Consider the following 12,316-nt stretch of genomic DNA (forward strand, 5'->3'; position numbering starts at 1 on the left):
CACGCATACTGAGTTTTAAAATGCCCAACGTCTCAAAGCAGCGAGAACCAAAACAAGCTGCTGGCAACAATGCGTTCAACACGACACGAGCGCCGTCTACGCAAGGCCAGCGCACCGGTTGTTGTATCGCAGGTTGTATCTTTTGGCGCGGAGCAGCGTGTCATCATCTAACCGCTAGTGTGCCTCGGGTGCCTGTAGCACATGGGAGCAGAAGCATGGCCGACGAACTAGTGTTTATTACTGCCAATTCGCCTGTGATAGTGCTTTCTGCTGTCATCGGAGTCCTTATTCTTCTGATCATTCTCGTGGGAAGCCAGAAGAAGGACGATGTCGAGAAGCAACCTTCGGCAACGAGTGAGTAACGCATCGCGTGCGCTGGCTTTCCCCTTGGCACCACGCTCGACCGGCGGGCGTGCGAGGACGCATCTGTGCTTTGCCGCTGACGTGGGGATTCGCTCGCAGGATTTCAAGCTGGACGGTTGTGCCCTCGCGATCTCCGACTTCAGCGTAGCTCCCGCCGACTGGTTCGCCCTCCGCGGTCTCCTGACGCCGTGTAGCTCTCGCATTGTGGCACCCCGCCCTTGGACTGCTTCGACCGGATCCCCACTTTCCTATCTCCTTCTTTTTCCTCTCGTTGGCTGTCTTCTTCTGCTTCTACTTTCCTTCTATCCTTTTTATCCCTCCTTCACCCCACCCCTATAAGGCACTGCGCCGTGTCGCCTGAAGGCAGACAGAAATTAGGTGCCTTTTTCCTCTTCATTGTAACCACTACCACCACCACCGCTGACGTGCGGCGTATTCTTGAGCAAGCCGCGGCGCTTTGCATTTGCATGAAACCCTTCGGGAGCTAGCCTACTTCGTCGCTGTTAGCATTGCTGCTCGCTCGTGGACGAGGTGCCCCACTTCTCCGTGCCGGCTTCGGACCCCAACCGGCCCAACCGCTTGCGTGCACAAAGGTGGTGTCGTCGTTGGGCTCTAGCGCCCTGTGAGTAACGTAATTCTCGGAAATAGTTGCACTATGCTACAAAGAGGACGACGATGAAGCCAAGTTAGGGATTTTACGGAAAACGTTTAGTGGTGAACATGAATGCTTGGCAGTTTTGCCGTACCACGGCCGCTTGCCGTACCTTCCCTTCGATCGCCCGCCTTTTTTTTTTTTTTTAGCCTCGGCTTCCTCCCAGCCGATGCCACCGATCGAAGCTCGGCGCATTCGGCTACCCCGATTTTAAGCTAGCCTTTGCTCGCTCAAATTTTGTTGCGGCTGAAGCATAGTTCGACGTTGGAGTTGCACGTGAGCTGCGAAGTGAAGCCACTGTCTCCGCATTCTACATTGCCTACGCGTGTTACGGTCCGTTGATTCGGCCGGTCAAGTACTACCCGTAGTGCCTAGCTTGTCTTTTTTTTTTTCATCAGCGCATCGCAAGCCTTCCGCCGGTTGAGTGTGTTGGAAGAAAGCGCAAATACAAATTAAGCAAAAAAAAAAAGTACATGCGAACTGACGGGGGTTGCTTGGAAGCGTCAATGAACGAAGGGGGGGTCCTTGACTTCGACGTGCTGTCCGCGAGCAAAAACAGGAACATAATGTAACTCCCGCACACCGGTGAACCCCTCAGCCGACGTTTGCAAAAGAACCGCGGAGGCGGCGCATTTCGCGGAGGAGGAGAAACGATGACGGGATATCCGTACAGTGACCGCGAACCAGGCTTGCCAGCCCCGCTGGCTCAACCCCCTCCTCCCCCTCCCGGTATTACCCGCTCCTTGGAGGATAATGCGTCACACGAGTGAAACAACCGTCTTGATTTATTAAGAAACTTCGAAGCGGTGACGCTTGGCGCAACGCCGCCGCCTCTCTCCGCACGTCGAGTTTGTGTGGGCAAGGGAGAGCGCTCTCTCAGTGTGGTTCGCTCCGTCGTCTGCTCGCGCGGCCAGACGGATAGCGTACCTTCGTCCGCGCTGGATCGCCACGACTCTATCCGCAGGTTTGGACAAAAGGCAAGCTCTAGATTTTTAATTAGCGCTGGTTTCGTCGCTTTTGACGACGCGGTGGCTTTTCGGGCTAGCTTGGGCACACCGCGGTGATCGTGCGGGCAACGCAATTTGACCTAACCCGGTTTCATTTGCGAGTGTTTTTGGCGCGTGGAAGGCCGCACTTGGGATTGAGGTCATTGTCAGTCCAGCGCAGCCGCGCGCGTGGGGATCCTGCTTTTTTTCGGTCTTGTCTGCGAGAAAGCGAGAGAAAAAAAAGAAACGGTAGTGGTTCTTGAAGAAAGGCACCTAATTTCTGTCGGCGATAAGGCGACACGGTGGTGGGATGATGTGCTCTCACGTCTCTCCTCCTCTTCTTTTTTTTTTTTTTTGTGGACTCTCTCACTCCTTCGTTTGTGTTGCTTTCGGTGACCTGAAAGCCCCCTTTCGAGCAGACCGTCGATCATCTGTTCTCGTTTTAGTCGAAAAGCGCTTTCTTTTTGTACCGTGCCCCCTCTCTCTCTCCGGTAAACGGCTCCGGATGCGAAACCAGCAGTGTGAATCCGCGGAGGGGTCGCAACCCCCCACCGTTGTCTCTCTTGTGCACCGCGTCGTTAGAACGCGATATACGAGCGCGTCGTGTCGACGTGCAGTTTGTGTGAAGGCAAGTTGTCTGTTTCCTGGGATGTTGGAGATAACGCCTTAAAAAAGGAAATGCCCTTGGAATAAAAATTAAGTTAAGCAGTCGTTGTCGAGAGATAAGGGCCAGCGACTACGTGGAGGTAGACAAAAGCAACGTAGACAAAAACTCTTCAACAATCGCGGTAGGGACACGTCAGCTGGTGCTTTTTTTTCTCTTTTATTTCCCGGTAACGTGTCAAGAACCGCACCGCAGGACGGAGTGACTAAGCACTTTATGCTGCCGAAGTTCACCATCTGTATAGGAACAGAAGCCCCCCCCCCCTCTCATTCTCTCTCTCTCTCTTTAGCCACATGAGACTGAGTACTCCTTGCAGTTGTGTATATAAACAAGTTCGCCTGTCCGATTTCGGTAGTACGTTCACGTCTCGGGTCCAGGAATCCCCAGTGCGTGTGTCGTGCATGCGGATGTGGCTATCTGTGAGGCGCGCGTGCTTGTACGAATCGAGCTTTCCTGTAAACCATGTAAATTTGGCTCAGCTCAGGGTAGGAGACCCACTTTTGCTTGGACATCCCGTAAGTAACTTGCTTTTTTTAAAGGGACGGCGGTGACCGATACGAAATGACTTTACGGAAGAGCTAGTGTTTTTTTGCTAGTTTTCTGTCTGGGAGTATCAGACATCTGCATAGATACCCGAAAATAGCGTTTGTAGTGCGTGTTGTTCTGCCTCGCCCTGATACGATGGCGCGCGGTGACTCATGCTTATCTGTATATATTTTGAGGACAGAAAAAAAAAAAAGTGGGCCAGAGCTGATCTGTTGGCAAATCTGAACTGACGCAAGCTGTAGCGATGCTTTCTATTAGACGCTGTGTTTGTTTGCTTGCATTTGTAGCTATCGCTGGTTTGGAAGCATGGTTGAGTGTGTGTAGTCTACAAACGAGACTACATATCGTGTCACTTGTATCGGGCGTGCGCCTTTACAAAGGGAAAGGGGAGGAGGGGTGATGTTGAGTTTCTTGGTGACTGGGCTTATCGATTGAAGAAAAAAAAAAAAAAAGACTGGTCGTCGGGGATTACAATAGCATCTATTTCGGTGAGCAGGCGTGTAAGGCTATTGTTAAACTGCAGTCTGCTAGCCACTATCCCCGACTAAAGGGGTAGTCAGTGGTCAAGGCATGTTGGTGATGGTTGCTTTGGGAGTATGTTCATGCGCACTTCGAATCGGCTTGGAACCGGAGTTTGTACGAAATCGTTATGCCGCGAGTGTGTTTGCTCTTGCCGATGCTCTCTTCGCTTCGATTTTCCGTTATCCGCTGTTTTAAACGCGGAAATGCCGTATTCCATCAAACGCGTGCCCTTGGATGATGCAAGTAGGAAGCGAGCGAAAGCTGTCACGTGGTGCGATGTGCAACTCGCAGATCGGAATTCAGCTGATTAGCTTCGCGTGCTGGTTGCCAAATGGCAACAGCGCCGCGTGTGGGTGACTCACGAATTGTTCGCAGATGCTTCGCGGCGCTTGTGTATGTATAGAGTGACCTGCCTGCTTTGTCTTCTATAGAGCACGTCGGCAGGCACTTTCCGCGTAAGAGCGGAGCTTTTGTGTGCCCAATACGCTGAAACATCTATTGGGCTGACGCGGTGTATTCGGTACGAACCTGAACATATGTAAACGAAAGCCACGCTCGGGGCCTGTCCACCTGTCGGGCACAGGTGAGCTGCATCTATTTGCTCGTGGACAATTTCGGGAAATGGTTAATTTTTGGGCTAGTTCGTTTTGCATCACTGAAGAGGTGAAAACTCCCGGCCGCGTTGCGTTTAGAAAGAATCTCCCAGATATTCAAAAACGAATCGTGACTCCTTCACTAATGTTTGTCTCGTACCGTGTCTACGATACACGATGCTCGTAATTTTACAATTTTCCTCGAGGTATTCTGAGTATAGTGGATAGCTGCAAGAAAGCGTTAGCGTAGCCATTCGATCGTAGCTACTTGCAGCGTAGTGATCGCGGGCCCTCTTGTGTTTGTCGCGGCGCAGCCAAGGAAAAGGAAACGGTGCTTCGCAAGGAGGTGCGATCCTTGCCAAAGAAGAAGAAAGTGCAGGAGAAGAAGCGTGACTTGAAGGCCCCGTACTTACATCCGTGGCTAATGACGACCCTAAAGGGACACAGCGGCTCCATACTGGACCTGGACTTCAACGGCAACGGCAAATACCTGGCCACCTCTGCTGATGGTAAGTTGAAGGCCTGGCACATTTTTTTTTTTCAAGTTCATACACACCTTCTTTGTTTGGTTCGAGGTAGCGCTTTTTTTTGCTTTCACGTGGTGTCTAGAATCTAAAATGGTGTCGTCGTATAGCTTTATTTGCTTTTAGAGCAAGTACAACAACAACAAGGCAGACCTGGTGCGGTATTCTGTTTGATTCCAGTAACGGGGCTGTTTCATTTCAGTATGCTTTGATTGGATGTTTATCACGAGAGCTTGTCGCTGTACGGCACCAGCCATGATAGCCGGCTCTGAGTTGCATCCTATCAGAGTACACTGTAACGGACGGTGTACTTCCAACAGGACGCCATTCCTGGATGCTCTGTCGAGGCCATGTGCAGGCTGATACTGCAGGGCTGTAATGATTCGAACCGACGCCGCTGAATCAAATCACTGCTAGGTTTACTTATGTTTCTCCCAGTTCTGCAGGGGCAATCGGGCATATCGCCTTGGCTCTACGCTAAAAAGAAAAATAAAAGAAAATGTAAGCTATGCTATAGGTTTGGCGACAAAGCTGAACCGCAATATTGCAGTTCTGTGAAAGACATTTAAAAAGCTGAAGTCCTAGCATAGTATGAAAATGCTCGTAGATTGGTAGCCATAGATATGGGCTCTCTTATTCTCTCTCTGAGGACGCGTTTCCTTGTGACCTCCTTTTGAGAAAGTAACAGTAACAAAGCCTATAGCTACTGCTATTCACCCTCGCTTTTTATCCGAGCTGTAGAGAACCCTCATCTTTCCCTTCCCCTTTTTTTACTACTTTGCGCACGTGTGTGTGTGTGGCTGTGTGTGTATGATGGCATCCCAACGTGCATGATGCGTGGCTGGGCGAGGGTTGCCAGGGTGTGGGAGGTATGTGCAAGTCGCTGCGTCGTCCGGTCCAGGAGCCGGAGATCCTTTGCTTTCTTCCTCTTCCTTGCGGTGCTGGCACTGTCTTTGTCTCCATGTGCTGGAGCGGCCGTCCTCTTATGGCTGTTAAGAGTTTTAGCGCATAGCGCTAGTGAGAGAGAGAGAGAGAGAGAGAGATAGGGAGCCCCGCGGGTCTCGCCGCCTTGAGCGCGCGGGAACCATGACGAGAGTGAATCCCGACCGCACTGTTTTTGTTGTCCATCTTCCCTGCTTCCTTCCCGGAGGTCGATCGGCCCAGCGTGCCATCCAGGGCCCGAACATCAACAACCAGCACAGCTGTCACAAGACCTCCTCCGCGGGACGCACTACCCCGTCCCGGAGTCCCCCGAGCCCGTTGGAGGGCGCCTGGCGCCTTCCCGTGTGCGCCGACGACTTGTACCACCAGCTGCTGCGCTACAGGCTGACGCCGCAGGAACTGTACCGGTGCGGCTACCCGCGGCCCTGCCCCGACGAGCCCGGTCGCGCCGTGTGGCTGCAAGCGGACGCCGCGACGGCCGACTCTAGCCGTAAGACGTGCTGCCGCTGCGGCTCCTCGTTCGTGATCACTCCGGGCGGCGAGTACTACGCCAACGACGTGTGCACCTTCCACACGGGCCGCCGGGGCCTCGCCGAGTTCTCGTGCTGCGGCGCGACGGGCGACGAACCGGGCTGCGAGCGGTCCGACTACCACGTGTGCGCCCAGGGAGCGCGCGGCGAGTGCGACGCGCCCGCGAGGGGCTTCGTGCGCACTCGGCCCCGGCACGGCGTGGCCGGCGGCGTGTACGCGCTCGACTGCGAGATGTGCTTCACCATCCGCGGACTCGAGGTGGCCAAGGTGAGCGTGGTCGGCTCGAACGGCGCCACCGTGTACGACTCGTACGTGCGGCCGGGCAGTCCCGTGCTCGACTACAACACGGCCTTCAGCGGCGTGACGGCCGACCACCTGCGCAACGTGCGCACCACGCTGCAGGACGTGCAGGCCGTGCTGCTGCGCCTCTTCACCGCCTCGACGGTGCTCGTGGGCCACGGCCTGGAGAACGACCTGCGCGGACTCAAGATCCTGCACGACACCGTGGTCGACACGGCCGTCGTGTTCCCGCACCACCGGGGACTGCCGTTCCGTCGGTCGCTGCGCTCGCTCGTCGGCGCGTACCTGAACCGCGACGTCCAGGACGGGACCCGGGGCCACGACAGCGTGGAGGACGCGCGCGCCTGCATGGAGCTCATGCTGTGGAAGGCCAGCCGGGACCAGAAGCTGCGGGAGCGACGGAACCGCGGAGCAGGAGGGCGCCTCCTGCAGCCGTCCTTCTAGCCGTTTCTTGTGGTGCTTCGCGCGCGTGTGTGTGAGTGAGTTGGAAGAAAGTGTGTGAACTGTTTCGTGTGGACGACACTCAGTGCGCGGGGCTCCATCTATTTCACTCTCTCTCTCTCAACCAGACCTGCTATCTCGCTCCCTCTTTATGAAGAAAGACAAGGATTTGTGTCCGCGACGCCAATGCACACTGCCATGATGTGACGCCTGCTCCCCATAAGCGGATCTATCCTATCGGCGGCTTGTTCTACCTGCACGCGCCCGGCTGGTCTGTGTGTGTGTTGTTAAGAAAAAAAAAATTAAGGACGTGCCGCCGTGTTTGGACTGGACCATTGAGACGGAGCGGTGCTACCGAACCACGGTTGTGAAAAAAAAAAGTGTCACTCTTCGGACTTTTTTTATTGTTACATTTTTTTTCTATGAAGAACTTAATGGGGGACTGTTGTGTCTCAGTGTTGGTGGACGCTTGTTTGGAAAGACGCTGTTATACTTCTTGTTTTCCGCCTCGTTTTATTTTTTATTTTTCTTATTCGTACAAAGTAAAAAAAAAAGTCTTTATATGACTCAGGAAGAAAAGAGGGCGTCTTTCCAATATATATAAAAAATCATATTAGGGAGGAGAAGACGGAAGCCGAGACTAGCCGACAAGACCGCGCATCGACCATCTTGTACAGTCTTTTATTTATTGTCACGTGCCCATCGTCATGCTGTCATTTTACACGTGCGGCTGGGTCTCGTGCAGCTTGCGGATCTTAATTTATTGATATGTCCGTTCTTTTGTAATGTTTTTTTTTACTGCCATTAAAAGGAAAAAAATTTTTTTTCCTCGGCGAGAAACGTATCTGTTGTACGGGACTTTCTCTCTCTCTCACGCGTGTCGTGCATGCAACTGCCGACACTGCAAATCAATCGACTGTGCACATACCTTCCCATCCTGTTTAAGTGTTTGACTGTTCGGTGAAGTGTTGCATCATGTGCATGTTTACAAAGTGGTGGATAGGATGCCACGCTCATGGACTGCTGGTTTGCAAGTTCCGTGCTTCCAAGACCGATCAAGCTAGAGCTCACGTATAAGGCCGGCCAAGCTCTATGGTTTGAATGAGGCTGCAGGGCTGGTAAAACCTTTGGTAGTAGAGACTAGTTGGTCTGGGGTTACAAGAAAGTCAGATCAGCTGGAATGAACACTGACACACTTAGGCGGGGCATGCAAGATCAGTCCTGTCCTTGTATGCTTAGTATTTGTGTGTTCGTCTTCATTCGTGCTAAGTTTACCTCGTCATAATGGTAGAACTTGCACTGGCTTAACAATGATGATGTCATGTTGCCGAGTGTTGTGTCGGACCTGTAGGGACTGGTCTTTCGTCTGCGTGTTCAGCGGCTTCTGGCTGTGTCATATCTTCTGGTGTTCACCAGTTAGCTGCAAACTTGGTGCTTGGCCATCAGAAGCAGTGTTTTAGCTGGGCTGGTTTACCGCGTGGTATGCGCGGAAATACCGTACCGTCGTGGTGAACACGCAGCTTTTCTTTTGAAACTTTTCATCCGCACTCGTTTCTCATTGTGCATAGGAACGTGATGAGATGTGGTCAAGGTGTCTGTAGATGTGTTGTAGACTAAAAAGACAAAAAAAAATCTGCATGCCTTCCACGATGGTACGGTCAACCAGCTTTGCTAGAAGACCCTAATGCCTCAGTCTTTGTATTCCCGTTGTTACTAGTGCAGTAGTACTAGGCTGCCTTGCACACATTCCAGTGAGCCGTATGATAGGCAGATTATAGATATGTTTTAGTACAGAAACCACTCGGTATCATAACGGCGGGGCTAATGAAATCGCGAGATCAAGCTGCAAGACCGCCAGTCTTGTCTCCAGGGTCAGCGAAGGACTTCGGTGAAACAGCGGGGGGGACTTTTCTCATCTCGCAGCTGTCGTAAGCGACTCTTAGCGCATGTTCGAGGAAAAGTCGTTGCCACGGCTAAAAAGGTATTGACTCACGCCTTGGAGCTCTTCCCAAAACGTTGCCACAGAGGGGGCTCTCTGGCGTAGCGCCCTATCGCAACTGGATGCGTTGCGCAACAGTCGTAATGAAGCGGCCCTTGCCGCTTTCTACGCGTCGAATGTAGGGGACGATCCGCGCAACGACCAACAAACTCCGACTGCGCAGGAGTGAAGTTAGCGCACGTGGTGGCGTTCTCTCGTGCCTGCTGTTTCAGTAATTGGCCATGTCGTTGAATGAATTGTGGCCTTGAAAGCTTTTGAATACAACAATGCCATATTGGACAGACAGACAGGCACAGAACTTTATTATGGTCCCGAGGAACACTACCTCAAGGAGGTAGAGCAGCGTGCCGCTCCCACGTCGGAACGGGTCGGCCGAGCCTCACTGTCGTGGGCCCTCTGGACAGCCCAGAGTTGATGTCCAAGTTTTGAGCTCCTGAGTGCAGAGCTCCATTCCTCTTCGGTCATGTGCCGAGAATCGCGTGATGAGGGGCACTGCCAGAGCATGTGTTCTAACGTAGATACGGCGCCACAATCTGGGCATGTTGGATTAATGCTTTCAATAAACTGGCTGTGGGAACGAAGACTGGGGTACGACCTGGTTTGAAGCATGCGGAGGGTAGATGCCTGGGCCTTACAAAGTTGCATATGAGGAAGGGGGAAAATCGTTCTGTCCAGCTGATAATGTTTGATCACCTCGTTGAAAGTGAGAACATCCCTAAGGACCATTAGGTTGGAGTCTGAAGGCCCCGCAGGCTGCCCAGCACGGTGAGTAAGTTCGCGTGCTCGGGCGATCTCTTTTAGGTTTGCCATGGAGGCCAGATGTGATCCAAGGCTTGATAAGTAGAACAATACTGCTGGCATGCATAACAAAAAAAAAAAAGCGTGACTGCAGACGGTGTGCTTCATGAAAGTTTGGTGTAAAGTAGCAGTTCTAGTATACGGTGTACGCATAGCCTTGCGTCAGCGTTCGTCGTCAATGCGTCGTACGCTAACTTGTTCGATATACACGTTAAGTTATGAAAATACCGCTATGTACGAACTCTCTCCTAAAACTGCCTAATGAGTCTGGAACGTCGATATCACGACAATGTAGTTTTTTTTTTTACGTAATTGACGCCCGAGATCTGTACACGTACTATACCCCGAAACGGGCTACCACGTTTTTTGGCGACCGCGACCGAAGCGCCGTCGTTCACAGGAATCGCAGAAGCAGAAAAATGTTGCGTAAGTGGCCTGACTTCGGTGGCCTAGACGTGGATTCCGTGAGTTGTAGTTGTGACACGCGAAGTTGCCATTCCACGAGAACTTGTTTTGCAGTATTACTGCACTGAAAGATGATTTGGAAAAAGAAAGTGAGAAATCATATTACGAACGTGCTACTCCGCCTGGCATATGTACGAAACGAGATGTGTTTTCGAGCTGAACGGTTAAAGAGCGGCAACACGCTGTCGGGTTGGTGATTAACCACGACTCCCTCATGGCTTTGGTAATGAATCTGCCGCTCGCCACGTAACGAGCGCAGGATGACACTTAGCAACGCCAAGGACAGCGTGCCGTAATTGAGCCAAGAGTTGCAGCTTTCTCAAAAGAAAAAAAAAAAAAAAACTCCTCGTTCTCTTTGTGTGGTGTTTCGTCCGCTTGTTGCTTGGCGCGGGGCGTTTTCCTGCAAGCGGGGAGGACGTTGCATTGACTCCCCGCCTTGCGCGAATTGCGTCAACATCGAATCAAAACTCGAAAGCGCTTTGCGAGGGTGCCCGGTGCGAGTCGAACGTCTGGGATAATCCCTTGGAGAGTCCCATGCCTCATCGAAGCGGCGTATAATTGTTGCTTCGCCACCTGCAAGGAAAGTCCGCCCGCCGAGCAGAGGAACGTTTTTCCTCATGTTGACACCGCTCCTGCGATGGAACACTCGTCACAGAACTGCTGCAGACCTACGGAAACGGCGAGACCATCGTTTCAGGTCTGCTGCACGGGGGGAGTACATTGTTCTATAGCGTGAAATCGGGGTTGTTTGGTGACTGATCATCGTATTGTACGGTGATATCGCGCACTTTCTCATAGCACCACGCGGTACGGTGATAGGAGTATACACGAACTGATCTGCGCTGCCTTGGCAGTGCATTTTCGTGTGGTCACGGATGTTTACGACAGTCTCTAGGGGATCTTGTTGGCACCCAGGGAGCCTTCGTTGATAAGGTGCGTATAATGGTGTGGAGACTTGATGCTGCGCCAAGAATCGTCGCGCTGGTCGGGCTCCGTCGACTTGTTAAGAACCACGTTGCGCGCTCCCTGGCACCGCCGACGCTTCTAATCTGAAGACGCGGCGAGGGGCATTGCTGGCACGAGCGCATTTTGTGACGTCGCGCGCCGCCAGAGGTCGCTTGCGGCGCTCCCGCACGCGACCTCTGGCGGCGCGAGGGAGGAGCCGGTGGCGCTGCGAAAGAGACCGCGATATGGAGGCTACATGTAGGCTCCCTAGACCGCGATAAAGCCCCTAAAACCCTTCTATGCCCAAAACTTCGTTTAGACCACGATAGAGTGCCTCGATGCGCTCGTTCGCCTCCGCGAGGCCTTGCGTCAAGAGCGCGGCGGTGTCAGATGTCAAGGCGTGCAGCTCGAGTGACCATCAGTTAATATCCTCACCATCCGCGTCGGCCTCGTCGGTTCCTTTCAAGTATGCGTCGTGGTTAACGGCTATTACAGGGCGTGCTAATTAAACGCTGTCTGTAATTAATGAAAGGGCGCGCTAACGATCAGAGCACGATGTGGAACACGTGAAAACTGTCCCCATTACAGCTTTTCCCCCCTTCTATTTCTTCATTAGGCTTTCGGGCGTTTCGGTCTTCTTCAGTGGATAAGACACTACAGTTGAACGACCTTCTGTCCAGTGCTTGCAAACATGCCGGAATGCAAACACGCTGCGCTGGTTCGCCTAGTCGCATTTCCAATGAAAAATAAACCCCGTTTCCTGCCCCATTTTTTATATTTTTTTTTTACATTCGAAGCCGATCCATCACTTTCGTTGGAAGCATTGAATGGCGCTTCGTAAACGTGACAAACGAGTGTTCTCTTGTAGACATTTACAAGAGCTGACCCAAATAGTCCAGCTTTTGTGCGTGTGCGTCTCGTTGCTCAGTCTGAAATGCGTGTGTACACCCTGATGGGCAACAGTGTGCGCTGTCGTATTGTTCGTTCTTGGTTGCAAACACTCGTTCGGAATTTCGCAGGGACACTAAACATTAATTCACTGTTC

The 12,316-nt window shown here is 52.4% G+C and overlaps 1 protein-coding gene across 5 annotated transcripts in view; it reads left to right on the forward strand.

Moving 5' to 3' along the window:
* LOC119175083 (transducin beta-like protein 2) overlaps positions 1-12,316 on the forward strand; it is a 282,143-nt gene continuing 269,827 nt past the window's right edge. Inside the window, exons 1-3 of one of the 5 annotated variants that reach the window (XM_037426307.2) lie at positions 1-354; positions 4,641-4,835; positions 6,001-7,908. In XM_037426307.2, coding sequence (XP_037282204.2) covers positions 21-354; positions 4,641-4,835; positions 6,001-7,067 — 1,596 coding nt within the window. In that variant the 5' untranslated portion in view covers positions 1-20 and the 3' untranslated portion in view covers positions 7,068-7,908. Of the gene's footprint in view, positions 355-1,173; positions 1,993-2,044; positions 3,181-3,699; positions 4,317-4,640; positions 4,836-6,000; positions 7,909-12,316 lie in introns of those variants that run through there. The other 4 variants (XM_037426332.2, XM_037426323.2, XM_075889462.1 and 1 more) reach the window with 4 other exon arrangements.

This window comes from Rhipicephalus microplus, chromosome 3, assembly GCF_043290135.1.
Source record: "Rhipicephalus microplus isolate Deutch F79 chromosome 3, USDA_Rmic, whole genome shotgun sequence".
NCBI lineage: Eukaryota > Metazoa > Arthropoda > Arachnida > Ixodida > Ixodidae > Rhipicephalus > Rhipicephalus microplus.